This window comes from Amblyraja radiata, chromosome 4, assembly GCF_010909765.2.
Source record: "Amblyraja radiata isolate CabotCenter1 chromosome 4, sAmbRad1.1.pri, whole genome shotgun sequence".
Lineage (NCBI taxonomy): Eukaryota > Metazoa > Chordata > Chondrichthyes > Rajiformes > Rajidae > Amblyraja > Amblyraja radiata.
Window position 1 is genome coordinate 80,102,728 of NC_045959.1, and position 16,500 is coordinate 80,119,227.

General features: G+C 41.2%; 1 protein-coding gene across 1 annotated transcript in view; it reads right to left on the reverse strand.

Moving 5' to 3' along the window:
- Positions 1 to 5,839: 5,839 nt before the first annotated feature.
- Positions 5,840 to 16,500, reverse strand: part of armc1 (armadillo repeat containing 1) — a 38,389-nt gene continuing 27,728 nt past the window's right edge. Inside the window, exons 5-7 of the mRNA XM_033019798.1 lie at positions 14,435 to 14,551; positions 10,045 to 10,119; positions 5,840 to 6,984 (exon numbers count right to left, since the gene is read on the reverse strand). Coding sequence (XP_032875689.1) covers positions 6,793 to 6,984; positions 10,045 to 10,119; positions 14,435 to 14,551 — 384 coding nt within the window. The 3' untranslated portion in view covers positions 5,840 to 6,792. The remainder of the gene's footprint in view (positions 6,985 to 10,044; positions 10,120 to 14,434; positions 14,552 to 16,500) is intronic.

Sequence of the window (16,500 nt, forward strand, 5' to 3'; positions counted from 1 at the left end):
AGACCATCATTAGTGAGGATAGGTGACACCTGCTGCACAATAAGTCTCAACACAGGTACTCTGCAAGGATGCATACTCGGTCCACTATTGTACTCTCTTTACATCACAAATGTATAGCCAAATTCAGAACAAACTCCATCTACAAGTTTGCAATTCACACCATTGAGGTGGGCCAGATAACAAACGAGGACGAGAAAGAGTACAGGAGGGAAAGATAACTTAATAACATGTTGGCAGGACACCCATCTCTGCCTCAATATAAGCAAGACGAAGGAGAAAGTTATCGACTTTCAGGAAGTGTGGTGGAGTACATGCCCCAGTCAGCATCAATGGTGTCAAAGTGGAAATGGTTGCGAGCTTCATGTTCTTTGATGTTAATATTACCAATGATCTGTCATGGACAAACCACAGAGGTGACAGCCAAGGAACACCAAGGCCTCTACTTCCTTTGGAGTGTGAGGTAAGTTGGCGTGTCTTCAATGACTCTTACAAACATATACAGATGCTCCATAGAAAGCATACTGTTGAGTTGCAATCCAGCGTGGTTTGGGAACAGCTCTACCCAAGACCACAAGGAATTAGAGTTGCAGATGTAGCCCAATCTATAACAGAGACCAGACTCCTTACCTTTGACTCCATCTACACCTCTCACTATCCCCAAAAAGCAGCCAATATAATCAAACACCTGTCTCACCCCCATTATTCCTCCTGCTCCCTGCGTAAAAGACATGGAAGTTTGACAGCGTGCACCACCAGACTCAGGAACAGTTTCTTCCCCTCTTATCGGGCCTCTAAATGGTCCTACCACAAGATATGGATCTGTTGTGCCACAATGCTGAGAACTATATTCCTCACTCTGTTTCTTCCTATTTGCTCTATCTATTGTACTGGAGTTTGACTTGATTGTACCAATGTACAGCATTATCTGATCTGATTGGATAGCATGGAAAACAATGCTTTTCACAGTACGCAAATACGTGACAATTGATGTTCTTCTGCCCTGCGCCTTAATCCAAGAATCCAGTTTGCAACTTGTTAATCTCTCTAATGCTAACTCTTTCTTTATACCTTACCAACTTTAAGTTATACTATGTTATACCAAAGGAAACTATTCCTGTTTCACTTAAACGTTGGCTTACTTATTTAGTATCACTATTTTGTTAATTTTGTTAATTTGTCTTGTTGTATTATTACTATCATCACTACTATTATTACCATTAGTGTTAGCAATGTCATTGGTAGTACAACTACCAAGGCTATTATTTTAACTTTGTATCTATTCATTTAGGTTTACTTCACTTTATTTCTATTTCTATTTCTATTTTCTATTGTCTATTTCTCAAATTATTATTATCATTGTTATCATTATTATAGTTATTTCATTTTATGTTACTTTACTGATATTGAGCGACTTTGCTGCTTTGGGATGTGGAAATATTGGGAGTTAAGATCGGACTACTCCATGCGGATGCGAGGACAACGTACCTTGGTGCAATGGGCACTCAAGGTTCGGTTGGGACATTGGGGACCTCAGGTCCGGGGACTCAGGTTTGAAAGATGGTTAAGTGATATGTGTCACGACCGTTTGTTGTGTGTATACGCATGTATGTATCTTTTTTTCCCCCCCCCCCTTTTACCACCCACACCCCCACTCTCAGCAGCTGGCTTCGATGCGCTCTTCCATTTCAATCTGCAGTATTACAGCGCTCTGCCCACTCGTTTGGATATAGCTAAATATGGCCAACACAAACGACACTCTTAGATTTGTCTCGTGGAACGTGAGGGGAGTGGGGGGTCCTACTAAGACTGATAAGATCTTGGCCCACTTGCAATACCTTAAGGGCGATATATTTTTTATTCAAAAGACACACCTTCGCAACAGAGAGGTAACACGGCTTAAGAGAGGCTGGATTAGCCACTTATTTCATTCAAAATTTAATTATAGGCCTAGGGGTACTGCTATCCTGATTCGTAAAAACGTTATGTTCGAACCACAGAAAACGGTGGAAGACCCTGCTGGCCGCTTTGTCATGGTCTCTGGCAAACTGCAAGACACACCTGTCATATTGGCCAGTATTTATGGTCCCAACTGGGATGACAGCTCATTTGTAACCACATTTTTTACATCTCTCCCAAACATTGAAAATTACCAGATCATTGTGGGTGGAGATTTTAATCTGGTCCAAGACTCTATACTGGACAGATCTTCGAACAAAGCCTCCACTTTAACTAAATCAGGTAGGACTTTGCATGCTTTTACCAAACAACTTGGGCTCACTGATTATTTCATTTTTTTCCCACGTGCACCGTACCTATACCCGTATAGACTTCTTCCTCTTAGATAACAGACTGCTCTCCAAAATTAAATCCAGCGAGTATCATAGTATCGTGATATCAGATCACGCTGCGACTTCCCTCGATCTTCACTTTCGTAAACGAACTAACACCTTTAAACAGTGGAGGTTCAACTCCTCATTACTAGCAGAGGCTCACTACAAGCAATTCCTGCACTCTCAAATCATTTTATATTTTGAGCTGAATGACTCGCCGGACATAGCAAGAGGTATACTCTGGGAAGCTTCAAAAGCTTATATTAGGGGCCAACTTATCTCTTTTGTCTCCAACCTGAAAAGAGCCGAGACGTCCCAAATGGCAGACCTGTTACGAAAAATAAAGGACATTGATGATAAATACGCATCTGACCCAGACCCTAATTTTTATAAAGAACGCCTTAGGTTACAAATAGACTTTGACCTCATGTCTACCAATAAAGCCAAGTTACGACTGCTTAAATCTAGGCAACACTTTTTTGAATCTGGGGATAAAGCTGGGAAGCTTTTGGCCCATCAGCCAGAACCGAGGCGACTTCACGGCTAATTCCAGCCATTAGATCCAGCTTAGGGGAGATTCATACCGATCCTCTTAGAATTAATGAAGTATTTGCTAAATTTTACGCTTGACATGTTCCGTAGTTTCCCCGAATTGACGATGAAGCCACGAGAGTCTTGGGTGGTCCCATAACTGTCACTGAGGTCCAAGCAGCCATCACATCGCTGCAAAGCGGAAAGTCGCCCGGCCCTGACGGCTTCACTGTAGAATATTACAAAGCTTTCTCGGCTCTCCTCGCACCAGTCCTGAGAGATATGTACAATGAGGCGTTTTTACATCGTCGCCTACCGCCCACCTTGTCGTTGGCTACTATCTCCCTAATTCTTAAAAAGGAGAAAGATCCTGTGCTTTGTAGTAGCTATAGACCAATTTCACTCTTGAATGTGGACCTCAAAATCCTCTCTAAAGTTCTTGCGCTCCGTCTTCAACAAGTGATGCCCTTTATTATCTCATTAGATCAAACAGGGTTTATGCCAGGCCGACAGTCCTCCCACAATACTAGGCGTCTCCTTAACATCATCCATTCACCAAGTAGTGAGACCCCGGAGATAGTGGTCTCCCTCGATGCCGAAAAAGCTTTCGACAGGGTCGAGTGGAAGTACCTATACGAGGCGATGGACAGGTTTGGCCTTGGCAATAGTTTCATTTATTGGGTCAGTCTATTATACTCGTCCCCGGTGGCCTCAGTACAAACAAACGACACACTGTCGCCCCACTTCCCCCTTCGGAGAGGTACCAGGCAGGGTTGCCCGTTATCACCACTTCTGTTTGCTGTCGCGATAGAACCCTTGGCGGTTTGGTTACGCTCAGAGAAGGGCTTTAAAGGTATCACACGGTTTGACACAATTCATAAAGTCTCATTGTATGCGGATGACCTGCTCCTGTACATCTCGAATCCAGTCAGGTCTCTCCCTGTGATTATGAATATTTTAGAACGGTTTGGGGTGTACTCTGGTTATAAACTTAACTACCAAAAAAGTGAACTATTACCGATTAACTCATCGGCTAAGCAGCTCCCTCGCTCTTTAACCTCATTCAAATGGACGGAGGACGGATTTCACTACCTCGGCGTTTTTATCACAATACCTATATTTGATATGTTCCGCACAAACTTCCTGCCTCTGGTTGAGAAAGCTGAAAGAGACTTTGACCGCTGGTCAGTCTTACCGTTATCCCTCGCGGCCCGGATAAATCTGGTCAAGATGGTCGTCCTACCCAAATTCCTGTACCTTTTCCAGCATGTTCCTATATTTATCACTAAATCTTTTTTTGATAAATTAGAAAGGAGAATATCTACATTTTTATGGGGTAGCAAACCGGCCAGAATTCGAAAGGCGCTACTACAGTCTCCTAAGAGTGACGGCGGTTTGGCACTTCCTGACTTTAGGCGATACTACTGGGCTGCTAACTTGCAAAAAATCCTGTACTGGATGAATGATGATTGCGACCACCTACCGACCTGGGTACACATGGAAAAGGCGAGTTCACATCTCCCGTTGCAGTCTGTCCTATGCTCTCAACTCCCCCTTTCTATAACATCTGCGGGTGCAGGCCCAATTGCGTCCCTCTCGCTCAAGATATGGAGTCAATTTAGGAAAAACTTCGGTTTACAAGGCCCTTCCATCTTGACCCCACTGCTTAAAAATCACATCTTTAAACCTTCAAGTACAGACTCCGCATTCAAAACATGGCATAGTAATGGCATCAGTAGTATCAAAAACCTATACAAGGATGGCATTTTTTCGTCTTTTGCGGAGCTTTCGTACAACTATAGCCTCCCAAACTCCCACCTTTTTCGTTTTTTCCAGATTAGGAATTTTGTGAAGAAGATATTCCCCCATTTCCCAAATCGTCCCCCTGAAACCCTGACCGATTCCATCCTAGCTCTAGATCCCAACCGGAAGAAATGCATCTCTTTTTTGTACAACTTGTTAGGGTCGGTTATATTAAAACCTTATACCTCATTAAAAGCTGCGTGGGAGGGCGAGCTGAATACGAAACTAACAGACCAGCAATGGGACTGCCTTGGATTTGATCCATTCTTCCTCCATATGTGCCTGTCATGGCCTCATCCAATGCAAAGTCCTTCACAAAGTCCACTACACAAACGCAAGATTATCTAGAATATACCCCGCTGTTAAAGACACCTGCAACAGATGCAATCAATCCCCTGCCAACCATAGTCATATGTTTTGGTCTTACCCTAAGCTAGCAACCTTTTGGAGGAGTGCTTTCGATGTGCTAAGCAGAGCCTATGGCCAGACTATTCCTCCAAACCCACTGTCAGCTATTTTTGGTATTCCCCCCAACACCAACCTCTCTGTTGCGTTGAAGTGGGTCCTGGCTTTTACAACCCTGTTAGCCCGGTGACTGATTTTGCTTAACTGGAGACTTACCTATCCCCCGACACACGCCCACTGGATCAAGGAGGTGCTCTACAACTTAAAGCTTGAAAAACTTAGGTTCTCTCTCAAAGGCTCTACCAAGACATTCCTAGATACATGGAACCCTTTCCTGGAACTTGTTAACTCTCTTAACTTGTTTCCGGACTCGGAAGAGGACTGAGTGCCCTCTATCACAGCTGTCTTATTGCAGTTGCTATCCCCTCAACCCCTCCCCCCCCCCCTCCCTCCCCACAATTTTAAAAAAAATTTTAAAATTATTTTTATTTTTCTTATTTTTATTTTTTTAAATCTTATTTGTGTGGATGTGTACGTATGTGAGTGTTGTTTGTCCCCGGGTCGCGAGGGTGGGTAAGGGTAAGGGTAAGGGTTTTGAGGGTCGTTTACATACTGTTGTACAATTATGTCCTGATTATCACTGTCTGTTATCATTGTATGTATGCAAATTGCTGTTAAATTCAAAATTCAAATAAAAAGATTTAAACACACAAATACGTGACAATAATGAACCCAAACCCGATTTAAGTTTAAAGATATAGAAAGTCCCATTAAAGTGCAAATTTGGCATTTTATGAAGAAAGTTTTAAAATTTGTAGACATAGTCCAATATGTTCAATAGAACATATTACAATGATATGCATTTATTGAATAATGGTCTGCCAAATTAAGTGTTGATTACATGAATAAAGTCATAACAAAGACTTTTGTTGAACACTATACATACCTTTCACCTCAAACATTCAAATTATAGTTTATATCTGGCAAACTACAATTGGATCTCTTTTTATCTTACAATGCAACAATGTGCAGTTAATGAGCTTAGACATATTACTTTAAATGTTGAAAAACTAGATTAAAAGGCAACATGTCAGTTACATTGAGCAGGGTGTGACTTTAGTGCACATATATGGTTGAAAATTAATAAGTTACAAGGACAAAATGCACCAATGAGCATGCTGTATTTCATTATTCAAATAGAAAACAAATAGAAAAGGCATACATTATAAAGGCTTTAGAATTTGAACAAAAAGTAAGGCATATGTATGTAACGCTTCAGATCTTGGGTAAACTGTAACTATTTGTGAATATCACTGAATTGTGTAACATCCAAAATAAATTCATGCACAACACATAACAAAAAGGTCTTCTGTACAGTATTCAAGAAGTAAGAATTGAATATGGAACCCAACGTAGGATGCTGCAGAAGAATCTGTCCATATTCTGGTTGTTCAAGCTTTAGTTTTGATGTAATTTTGGTACTGATGTGGACCCGTTGAAAAATAAAAACATGATTGCGAGGTACTTCAGTGACAAAGACAGAAGGGAACTTCTCTATTGCCGGTAGCTTAACTTCTTGTTTAGGTGAATATGCAATATACATAAAGCCTCTACAAATTGCAGTGTTTGTGTTAGTATAAATTGCACTGGGCAATTCATCACAACAATGGAAAAACGGTTTCCACAATCCTATGTGCAACGACTCTGATGCCGGTCCCACATGTCACCAATAAAATGACCGCGATAAAAAGTTTGCTGCTGTACTGAACCAGCCACTCCCAACTTCCTTGTTACTCCCCACACGAGAAACAGCATTGTTGCTATCTTTTGCTGGACTCTCATCTTCAGGCAAGTAGTCTGGTAAATCTGTGTTTTCCTCAACTTCAACAGGTGTACCATGGAACGGAACCAGCATCTATAAAATAATGAACAAAAAGTTCAAAGACCAGTGACAAACTATCTAGGTAAGGACTAACACAATTTCCTGTGGTTGTTATTTATGCAATGTTGCAAATATCCTTTAGAACTTGCTTTTATTAACTGTTAACAAGTCAAACAAGGTGCCACTAATGCAGTCAACATATAAAATATACATTTTTGTTTCCTTCTACAAAACTAGATTAGGAGGTTTATAAAATGTCATACTTATGATGAGAAACAATTTGAAGGCAGAATCTAGACCACACTACACCTTCTCGCTCCCCCTCCCCACTCACCTAATGTGGCATGACAGAACTGGATGATCCAAACCATTGTTTGAAGATAGCAATGTTCATAAGAGATAAGTAGAATTAGGCCATTCGGCCCATCAAGTCTACTCTGCCATTCAATCATGGCTGATCTACCACTTCCTCCTAACCCCATTCTCCTGCCTTCTCCCCATAACCTCTGACGCCTGTACTGCAATGTTGTTGAACTTTCCATTTGCTGTCAGTCATTTAACTACTTACAATGCACAACAGTTCTGAGCAGAACTTTCAACTGATCAGAGAGTGCAAAAATAGAGTGCATAATTTAAGTTTGCACTTGACAACAGTTTGTGAAAAACAATTCACTTTGACAATGGTGGTAGCAAAAAAAAGTAAATGGTACAATTAAAATGGGGGAGGGGGTGCAGAGACAAATAGGTGCAGGAACACAAACCAAGTGCCATATACAAACGTTAAGATAGTGAAAAGTTGTTAAGAAAAGGTAATTTACTAAAAATGCATGTGTGATAGGTGAACTTGAGCTAAATCTTCATAAAATGCTGATTCAATTGTGTTTAATTCTGGGCACTCTAATATAGATGTAGTAATAATCAATTTAAACCAGATTAAAAAAAATCTTAGTTTGCACAAATAGAGGAGACTGTAGGTACATGAAGATCAGGACTGTGCCCATAGATTTTTACATTCTCTATTTACAGTAATAAAAAGACAGATACCTCTTATTACAAGTTGCCTAACAATAAAACGGTTTTCAAGAATTATGTTCCCTAAGGTATATAGATGGTCAAGCACCATCTCTATAAGGCTATCAGAGATGCCAAGAGTATCTTCCAAAACAGGCTGGACGCTCAATTCAGTGAAGTGGATGTCAAACGACTGTGGCAGGGCCTAAATTCCAACACAACATATAAGGCAAAACCAGAGGCAAGCTCTGGCAACGATGTATCTCTACCAGATAAATTAAATGCCTTTTACAACCCGTTTTGAATTGTCAAACAAAGCTCTACCTAGGCACGTCCCCACAATAAAGTGCCATCGTATCGTATCGTATATCCTCCGCTGGCTCTGTCCCACACAACTAGGAAAGTGGCTGGCTCAGATGGATTCCCTGGGCAGACTCTGAAATCATGCGCCAATCAACTGGCCTGTCTTAGCCAATATCTTCAACCTTTCTCTTCAACAGTCTGCTGTCCCCATCTGCTTCAGAGAAACCTCCCCCATCTCAGTGCCCAAGAAATAGAAAGTGACCCATCTCAATGACTACAGTCCAGTAGCTCGACCATAAAAAAGTGCAAGAAACTGGTGATGCCCCACATCTGCCCAGTCTACCGGACAATCTAGACCTCTTGCAATTTGCGTACAGGAAAAACAAGTCCACGGTGGATACCGGCTCCCTTGCACTACATTCAGCTCTGGACTGCCTGGACAATACGTTATGATGAGATTCATTGATTACAGCACAGCCTTCAACACCATCATACCAGATAAGCACTCCCCAAAACTTCTGGGCCTTGTCCTTGGGGTCTCCATCTGGTACTGGTTTCTGGTCTTTTTGAGCAGCAGACCCAAGAATAACATTTCCTCCCATTTTAGTTTAGTTTATTGTCACGTGTACTAAGTTACAGTGAAAAGTTGACTCTCAACAGGGGTGCCCCTCAGGTTTGTGTGCTCGTTCCCTTGCTTTACTGTCTGTACTCTCAGAAAGCCCCACGTCCAGACTTAAGAATAGTCTCTTCCCCACTGCTATCCGACCCCTAAACCAATCACCTCTTTCACCTCCCTTCCCAGAGATGCTGCAATGCAATCTTAACTCTACCTCATTTGGTTATTCCATTTACGCACATTAATATTCTTCTGCAGTACTCTAATTCTGCACGACAATTAGCACCATTCTACTGTAGACACAAAATGCTGGAGTAACTCAGACAGGCAGCATCTCTGGATAGAAGGAATGGGTGACATTTCGGGTCGAGACTCTTCTTCAGACCCGAAACTTCACCCATTCCTTCTATCCAGAGATGCTGCCTGTCCCACTGTGTCTATCCTTGGTTTAAACCAGCATCTGCAGTTCCTTCCTACACAGCACCATTCTGCTGTTTTGCGCTCATCATATTATTACTGTATACACACTATTTTACTCTGAACTTCACATGAACAAGGACTTTTATTGCACCCTGGTGTATATGACAAGAAGTCAATAAATTAACATGAAAATGCAAGGACATGGATCAAGTGAATAAAGTAATGAACGGTGGTCAGAGGATGGGGATCCTTCAGTTGGCCAGTCACCTACTGATATCCCAAAACCTTGTACTTTTATTGCTAGATCTTGACAAAAGATTGGGGCAAACTAACTTATAATTTTAGACAAGAATCACTTTTTTTTAATATGCCATTCAAAGAAGAACACTGCTCAGAGAGATTTATACAGTGTATTCAGAAAAGTTTCAGAATTGTCTAAACATTAGGACTCAAGTTCAGGGACATTACTGTGCAGTATTAAGCAAAATGTTGGCCTTGTCTGAATTCTTATGCATGTGAATTATGTTTTATATCAACGGGGGTAGGTGGCTGGAAAAAAGCAAAAAGCTAGATGTTATCTAGAAGGGCATGATCTAAGCCTCCTACCAACAGCATTCAGTTCCTTGAAGATATTCATATTTTTTTTAGAAGTGATGTGTTTACCAGTCACAATGCCTTAACTGGAGAACAGATGTCAAAGCATAATAAAATAGTTAAGTCTCAAATTGCAGATTTTGTCTTACCTCCTCTCCACTTTCATTTTTGACTACTTGATGTGCTTTCAAAATTTTGGTTGCTGCAATAGCAGATGTCAATGCCTTCAACAAAAAAAAACACATTAACAATATTGTTTAAAGCAAGCAACGTTCACACTTCCATTGAAAGGAAACAAAAATCAGCAGCTTGCCAGGCAACATTACAAAAATTGAGCATTTTTAACTGGTTTCTGGAAAAATAATTTACATAGTCAAAGTTATATAAATGAACCACATTATATGCCACAGCAATTTGCTGTCCTCCATTGGCCCCTAATTTCCATCTTTTTACAAGTCATGTCAAAAGTGAAAAAGCCATTAAACTAATTTATATATTCAAAATAAATCACAAAATGTTCAAATTAACAATATTTTAAGACTTCTCATTTAGAACTTCCCTCTTTGTTGGAGACTTCAAATGTTGCCGACTTCAAATCTCATGTTATAAGCTCCAAGATAAAAGCAAATTTAAAAAAATTTATATTGATTAGAAATACATATGGATTAAATAATCTAATTGGTCACAAACTAGAAATCCTGCATTTGCATTAAAAAAAAAGATTATACTATCGATATTCCAACCTCCACCCTCACCACACCATGTTATCCAACAAGCTGAATAGTAGATTGTTTGCAGAAAATCCTGGCTATGTCCACTATCACTAAAAAAAATCTGGTCATAAAGATTACTTTACGGCGACATAGTGGCACAGCGGTAGAGTTGTTGTTTCAAAGCGCCAGAGGCCTGGGTTCAATCCTGACTATGGATGCTGTCTGTACAGAGTTTTGTACGTTCTCCCTGTGACCGTATGGAATTTCTCCTCCCACATTCCAAAATTGGCCAATTAGGTTAATTAGCTTCTGTAAATAGTCCTTAATGTGTAACATAGAGCTAATGTACATGTGATTGTGGTCGGCAAAGTCTTGGTGGGCCGAAGACAAAGAGCCTGTTTCCATCCTGTATCTCTGAACTAAAAAGGAGTAAACTCAGAGCCTGCTCTGCCATTCAATATGGTTGATCAACTTGGTGGCACGCAGTTGTAGAGTTGCTGCCTTACAGTGCTTCTAGTGCCAGAGACCCGGATTCGATCCTGGCTACGGGCAGGGGCGGAAATCCCGGGGGGGGGGGGGGGGGGCGCGGGGGGACCACACGCATCCCCCCATGTTTTGAGAGGTGGGGGACGATCCTCTCCCCCACCCCCCACCATGTTTTGTAATCCGTATTTTAAAAGTCGGTAACAAAAAGCTATTAAAAATCTCCGCTTTCCGCGAGACAGTGGAGGTGGGACTGATGATCGAGGGTGCCGGTTGGACGAGAGACGTCGGTCAGCAGGCAGTGGGGGGGGACCATGATGATTCAGCGCAATGATTGGAGGAGGGAGGTGTCGTTCAGAGGCGGAACTAGGGGGGTTGGGACTGAGGATAGAGCGCTGTGATTGGAGGAGGGAGACATCCTGGTGGAGTAAAGATCATAGAGCGGAGCTTGAAGCGCCCGGCACGGCCGGCCGCGGGAACTTCCACCCCCCCCCCCCCATGGACAAATTGCTGCGTCGAGGCTCCCGATGTTGAAGCCCCACGATTCGGGGCGGACGAAGTTGCTGTTGCTGGAGTTCGGAGTCGGTCACCAACCAGGTCAGCTCCCGATGTTACCGTCCACAGGGCCCATGGCCGAAGCCTCACGTGTGTGCGCATGCGCGCGAGGCCAACAAGAAATTGTGTCCCCCCATGTTTTGATAGCAATTTCCGTGCCTGGCTACGGGTGCTGTCTGTACGGAGTTTGTACGTTCTCCCCGTTACCGCACGGGTTATCTCCGAGAACTTTGTTTTCCCCCCACACTACAAAGACATACAGGTTTGTAGGTTAACTGGCTTGGTATATATGTAAAAATTGTCTCTAGTGTAGGATAGTGTTAATGTGCGGGGATTGCTGGGCCAAAGGGCCTGTTTCCGGGCTGTATCTCAAAATTAAACAAAACCTTGGGGAGTGATCACGACTACCCTCACCTCATTTACAACCCAAAGATCTTTCTGTTTCATGCCTTGAATATATTTAATGATTTGGCTTTCATAACAATGGTGTAGCGAATTGTTCATCTCAATTTTAAATGGGCATCTCCTCATTCTGAAACTATTCTCCTGTAGGTTCAAATTTCCTCATGAAGGATAACATTCTCTCAGCATCCACTTATGCTTCATTATTTCACTATTTTAAACTCCAGTAATCGCAAGTGAAACCTACTTGATCATTCCTTCTAAAACAACCTCTTCATTCCAGCAATAACTCATTGAACACTTTCTGTGCTGTTGCCAATGTAAACATATTCTTCCTTAAATTAAGGAGATCAAACTACATATTACTCACTAAAGTCATGCAAATTTGCACTCATTCTCCCATGCAGTAAAGACCTTTGTACTTGCTTCCAAATTACCTGCACATAATTTTGCATTTCATGGATGAAGAAACCCAGCCATAAGATGATACTCTGGAGTTTTATATGACAAAAAGATGTGGCTATTTGATCTACCGGGTTTATGTTGGCTCTCACAGCAAATCCATTCCCTATATCCCTGTAACTTATTCTCCCTTGCATGCTCATCAGCTACCACCCTACAGTAGGTAACCTGCCAACCAGCAAGAGTTTGGTATTGTGGAAGAAATCCAGTGCACTTGGGGTAGGGTGGGGGGGGGGGGGGGGGGCTTGGTGGGAACCCTACATAATCACAGGATGAATGTGCAAGCTCCACAAACACAGATGTTAGAACTGAACCCAGGTTGCAAATTCTGAGGTGGTAGCTCCACCTGCTCAGCCACTGTCTCAGCCCTTAACCAACATTCCCCTGCTCCAATCTTGCCATTTAGTTAGATGTATACACTGTAAATGTATCGTCTTTCTGCTGACTAGTTAGCACTCAACTAAAGCTTCTCACTGTACCTCGGTATACACAATAATAAACTAAACTAAACCTCACAATCCCGATTATACACCATCTGTTTGAATTTAACACCAATTTAACTTATCTGTAGCTCTCCAGAGACCATATCCATCTAACAACCTGCTTTCCCACCCATCTGTGCCATTAGCAAATTTGTCTGCACAACATTTAGTTCCTTAATCCAAGTGATGAATATAGACTGCAAATAGTTATGGCCTCATTATTGATCACTGTGTGATAAGGCTGAATTAAGTTAAAAATATAAGAAGATATTAAATTGGTTCCTGGGCTAGTTTATAGCTTATACTTAGTCTCAAATTAGGCTTTTCTCCAGTAGATTGATCTCACTAAGAGGTATTGACAAATGGCTGATGTCTTTGATATGTAAAATGCCTTGCACCAAATGTCCGATGTCTGTGAGGGGGGAAGTGACGAGAGAGGAAGCTAGATTGATCTAAGGGGTATTGACAAATGGTTGATGTCTTTAATATGTAAAATGCCTTGCACCAAATGTCCGATGTCTGTGAGGGGGGAAGTGACGAGAGAAGAAGCTAGATTAATCTCACTAAGAGGCATTGACAAATGGCCAATGTCTTTAATATGTAAGATATCTTATACAATATGACAAAATGCCTTTGATGTGATGCATTCTGTAGAAACCTTTATTTCTTGTACCTCTGACTATGACTAATGTTTGTGGAATGTGCTAAGGTGACAAAAAAACACTATATAATACGATGTAATTCTGTTGTTCGGGGAAGTGGATGAGGACAGTGAAGTGTCTGTATTGCTCACTTGACTAGAGTTCTCCCTCCCTTCCATCGGCCGATAATAACTAAAGTTTTGATCTAAAGTTAAGATCCGTTATCATGCCCTAAACCTTATTTAACATAATAAAACTTAATGAGTGCCAAATAATGAAACATATCTGTATGGTTGAAAAATAAGAATCAAGAAAGTAGAGTTGTCATCATTTTGTTTCTTGGAAATAGCACTTGATAATTCATAGGTTTAGCTTTCCTTTTATGAATAGTTGCAAAAAGCACCATTGTTGATTGGTTATTTCAGTTAATGTTGGTATTTTTTCCAAAAGATTAAATCATTTTAAGATTATCTATTGAGTGATCATTTTGTGCTTATTAACAAACAAAATCACCTACAATAATAACTCATTTTGTCTTGTGTGTGTAAAACACAAGTGCGACTTCAATGCAAGTACACAAAGACATTTGGCTCAGTAACGATCATGGATAGTTGAAAAAAAATAAATAGGTAAGCATTAATCCTAATTTTGGAAGTGGCCTTGGAAGAGTTCCGTCACAAATCATTTCAAGAAAAAGATAACAGGCAATTTAATGTGTTCAATTGTTGGGAAACAAGTGCAACTCAGAATACATCATACAATTCCTCAATGAAACACCAATTATTTTAAAAATAGACCTACCTCTGCTTTTAGATCAGATCGGATCCGCACAATACACCTTTTCACAGTCATTTGGAAAGTAAAACTAATAACACCTTTGATTTTCAACAATGCTTCTTCACAAATGCTTCTCCGTGACTAAAAACCAAAGGAAAGCATATTAGATCAATCATGATGTATAAAATGAAACTAAATTTACTGTGCGCACCAGTATAAGAGGTACACAGTTTACACTGTTTTACAGCTGCTAAAACAAGGCTATGTTAATTATTCAATTATTTTAATGGGTCGATAGTTGTTTTAAAAGGACACAGCAAGGTTAATTATGACTATATTAATAAAATAATTAATACCTTCTTGGTGAGGCAGAGGTTCACTTGCACCTCCTCCAACCTCATCTACTATACCCACAGTTCTAGGTGTCAACTTCTCTATACCGGCGAGACCAAGGCTCGGCAACCGTTTCACTGAACACCTCCGCGCAGTCCGTCTTAACCTACCTGATCTCCCGCTGGCTCAGCACTTCAACTCCCCTTCCAATTCCCAATCTGACCTTTCTGTCCTGGGCCTCCTCCATTGTCAGAGTGAGGCCCAGTGCAAATTGGAGGAACAGCACCTCATATTTCGCTTGGGTAGTTTACACCACAGTGGTATGAACATTGACCTTTAACTGCAGATAGTCCTTGCTTTCTCTCTCCATCCCTTTCCCAGTTCTCCCACTAGTCTTCCTGTCTCCACCTACATTCTATCTTTGTCCCGCCCCCTCCCCTGACATCAGTCTGAAGAAGGGTCTTGACCCGAAACGTCGCCTATTCCTTCTCTCCAGAGATGCTGACTCACCCGCTGAGTTATTCCAGCATTTTGTGACTACCTTCGATTTAAACCAGCATCTGCAGTTCTTACTTACACAAGGGTTAATTATGAAACTAATTATGGAACAGATAAATGGTTTGCAAATGTTTATAAATCTGTCTTTTCAACATTGATCAAACCAAATTATTAATATTTATGAACTTTAAAAGTCAAAGCATTCATGTGGGCTTTAGACCTATTGCACTCACACCAATTCATAAAATATATCTTAATCTTAATCCAGAGACTTTATGTTTTAAAGTTTATTCCTTCAACTATTTATAAATTTACAAAAGCCATTACAGAATAGTCCATCACCACCTTTCTCATGTGCCAACCAATCCAAACATTTAAAAAAAAAATTCCCATCATCTTCTAATGGTGGTAAATTTAAAACCTTAAATTAAACAGTGGAAAGCATTTCTCCAATTTTGTCTCAAAATGCCTCTATTTTGACCATATTGACACCAAAAACTGGAGTAACTCAGTGGTTCCAGCCAGCATCTCTCGAGAAAACGAATAGGTGACATTTTGGGTTGACCCTTCTTCAGACTGAGTCAGGGGAAAGGGAAATTATGGATAGCAGTAACAGGATCGGTCCGAGTCTGCATGGATTTACGAAGGGGAAATCATGCTTGACTAATCTTCTGGAATTTTTTGAAGATGTAACTAGGAAAATGGACAAGGGAGAGCAAGTGGACTTTCAGAAAGCATTTGATAAGGTCCCACATAGGAGATTAGTGGGCAACATTGGGGCACATGGTATTGGGGGTAGAGTGCTGACATGGATAGAGAAGTGGTTGGCAGGCAGGAAACAAAGAGTAGGGATTAAAGGGTCCATTTCAGAATGGCAGGCAGTGACTAGTGAGGTACCGCAAGGGTCGGTGCTGGGACCGCAGCTATTTACAATATACATCAATGATTTGGATGAAGGGATTCAAAGTTACATTAGCAAATTTGCAGATGACACAAATCTGGGTGGCAGTGTGAACTGTGAGGAGGATGCTATGAGAATGCAGGGTGACTTGGACAGGTTGGGGGAGTGGGCAGATGCATGGCAGATGAAGTTTAATGGGGTTAAATGTGAGGTTATCCACTTTGGTAGCAAAAACAGGAAGGCAGTTTACTATCTAAATGGCATCAAGTTGGGAAAAGGGGAAGTACAACGGGATCTGAGGGTCCTTGTACATCAGTCTATGAAAGTAATCATGCAGGTACAGCAGGCAGTGAAGAAA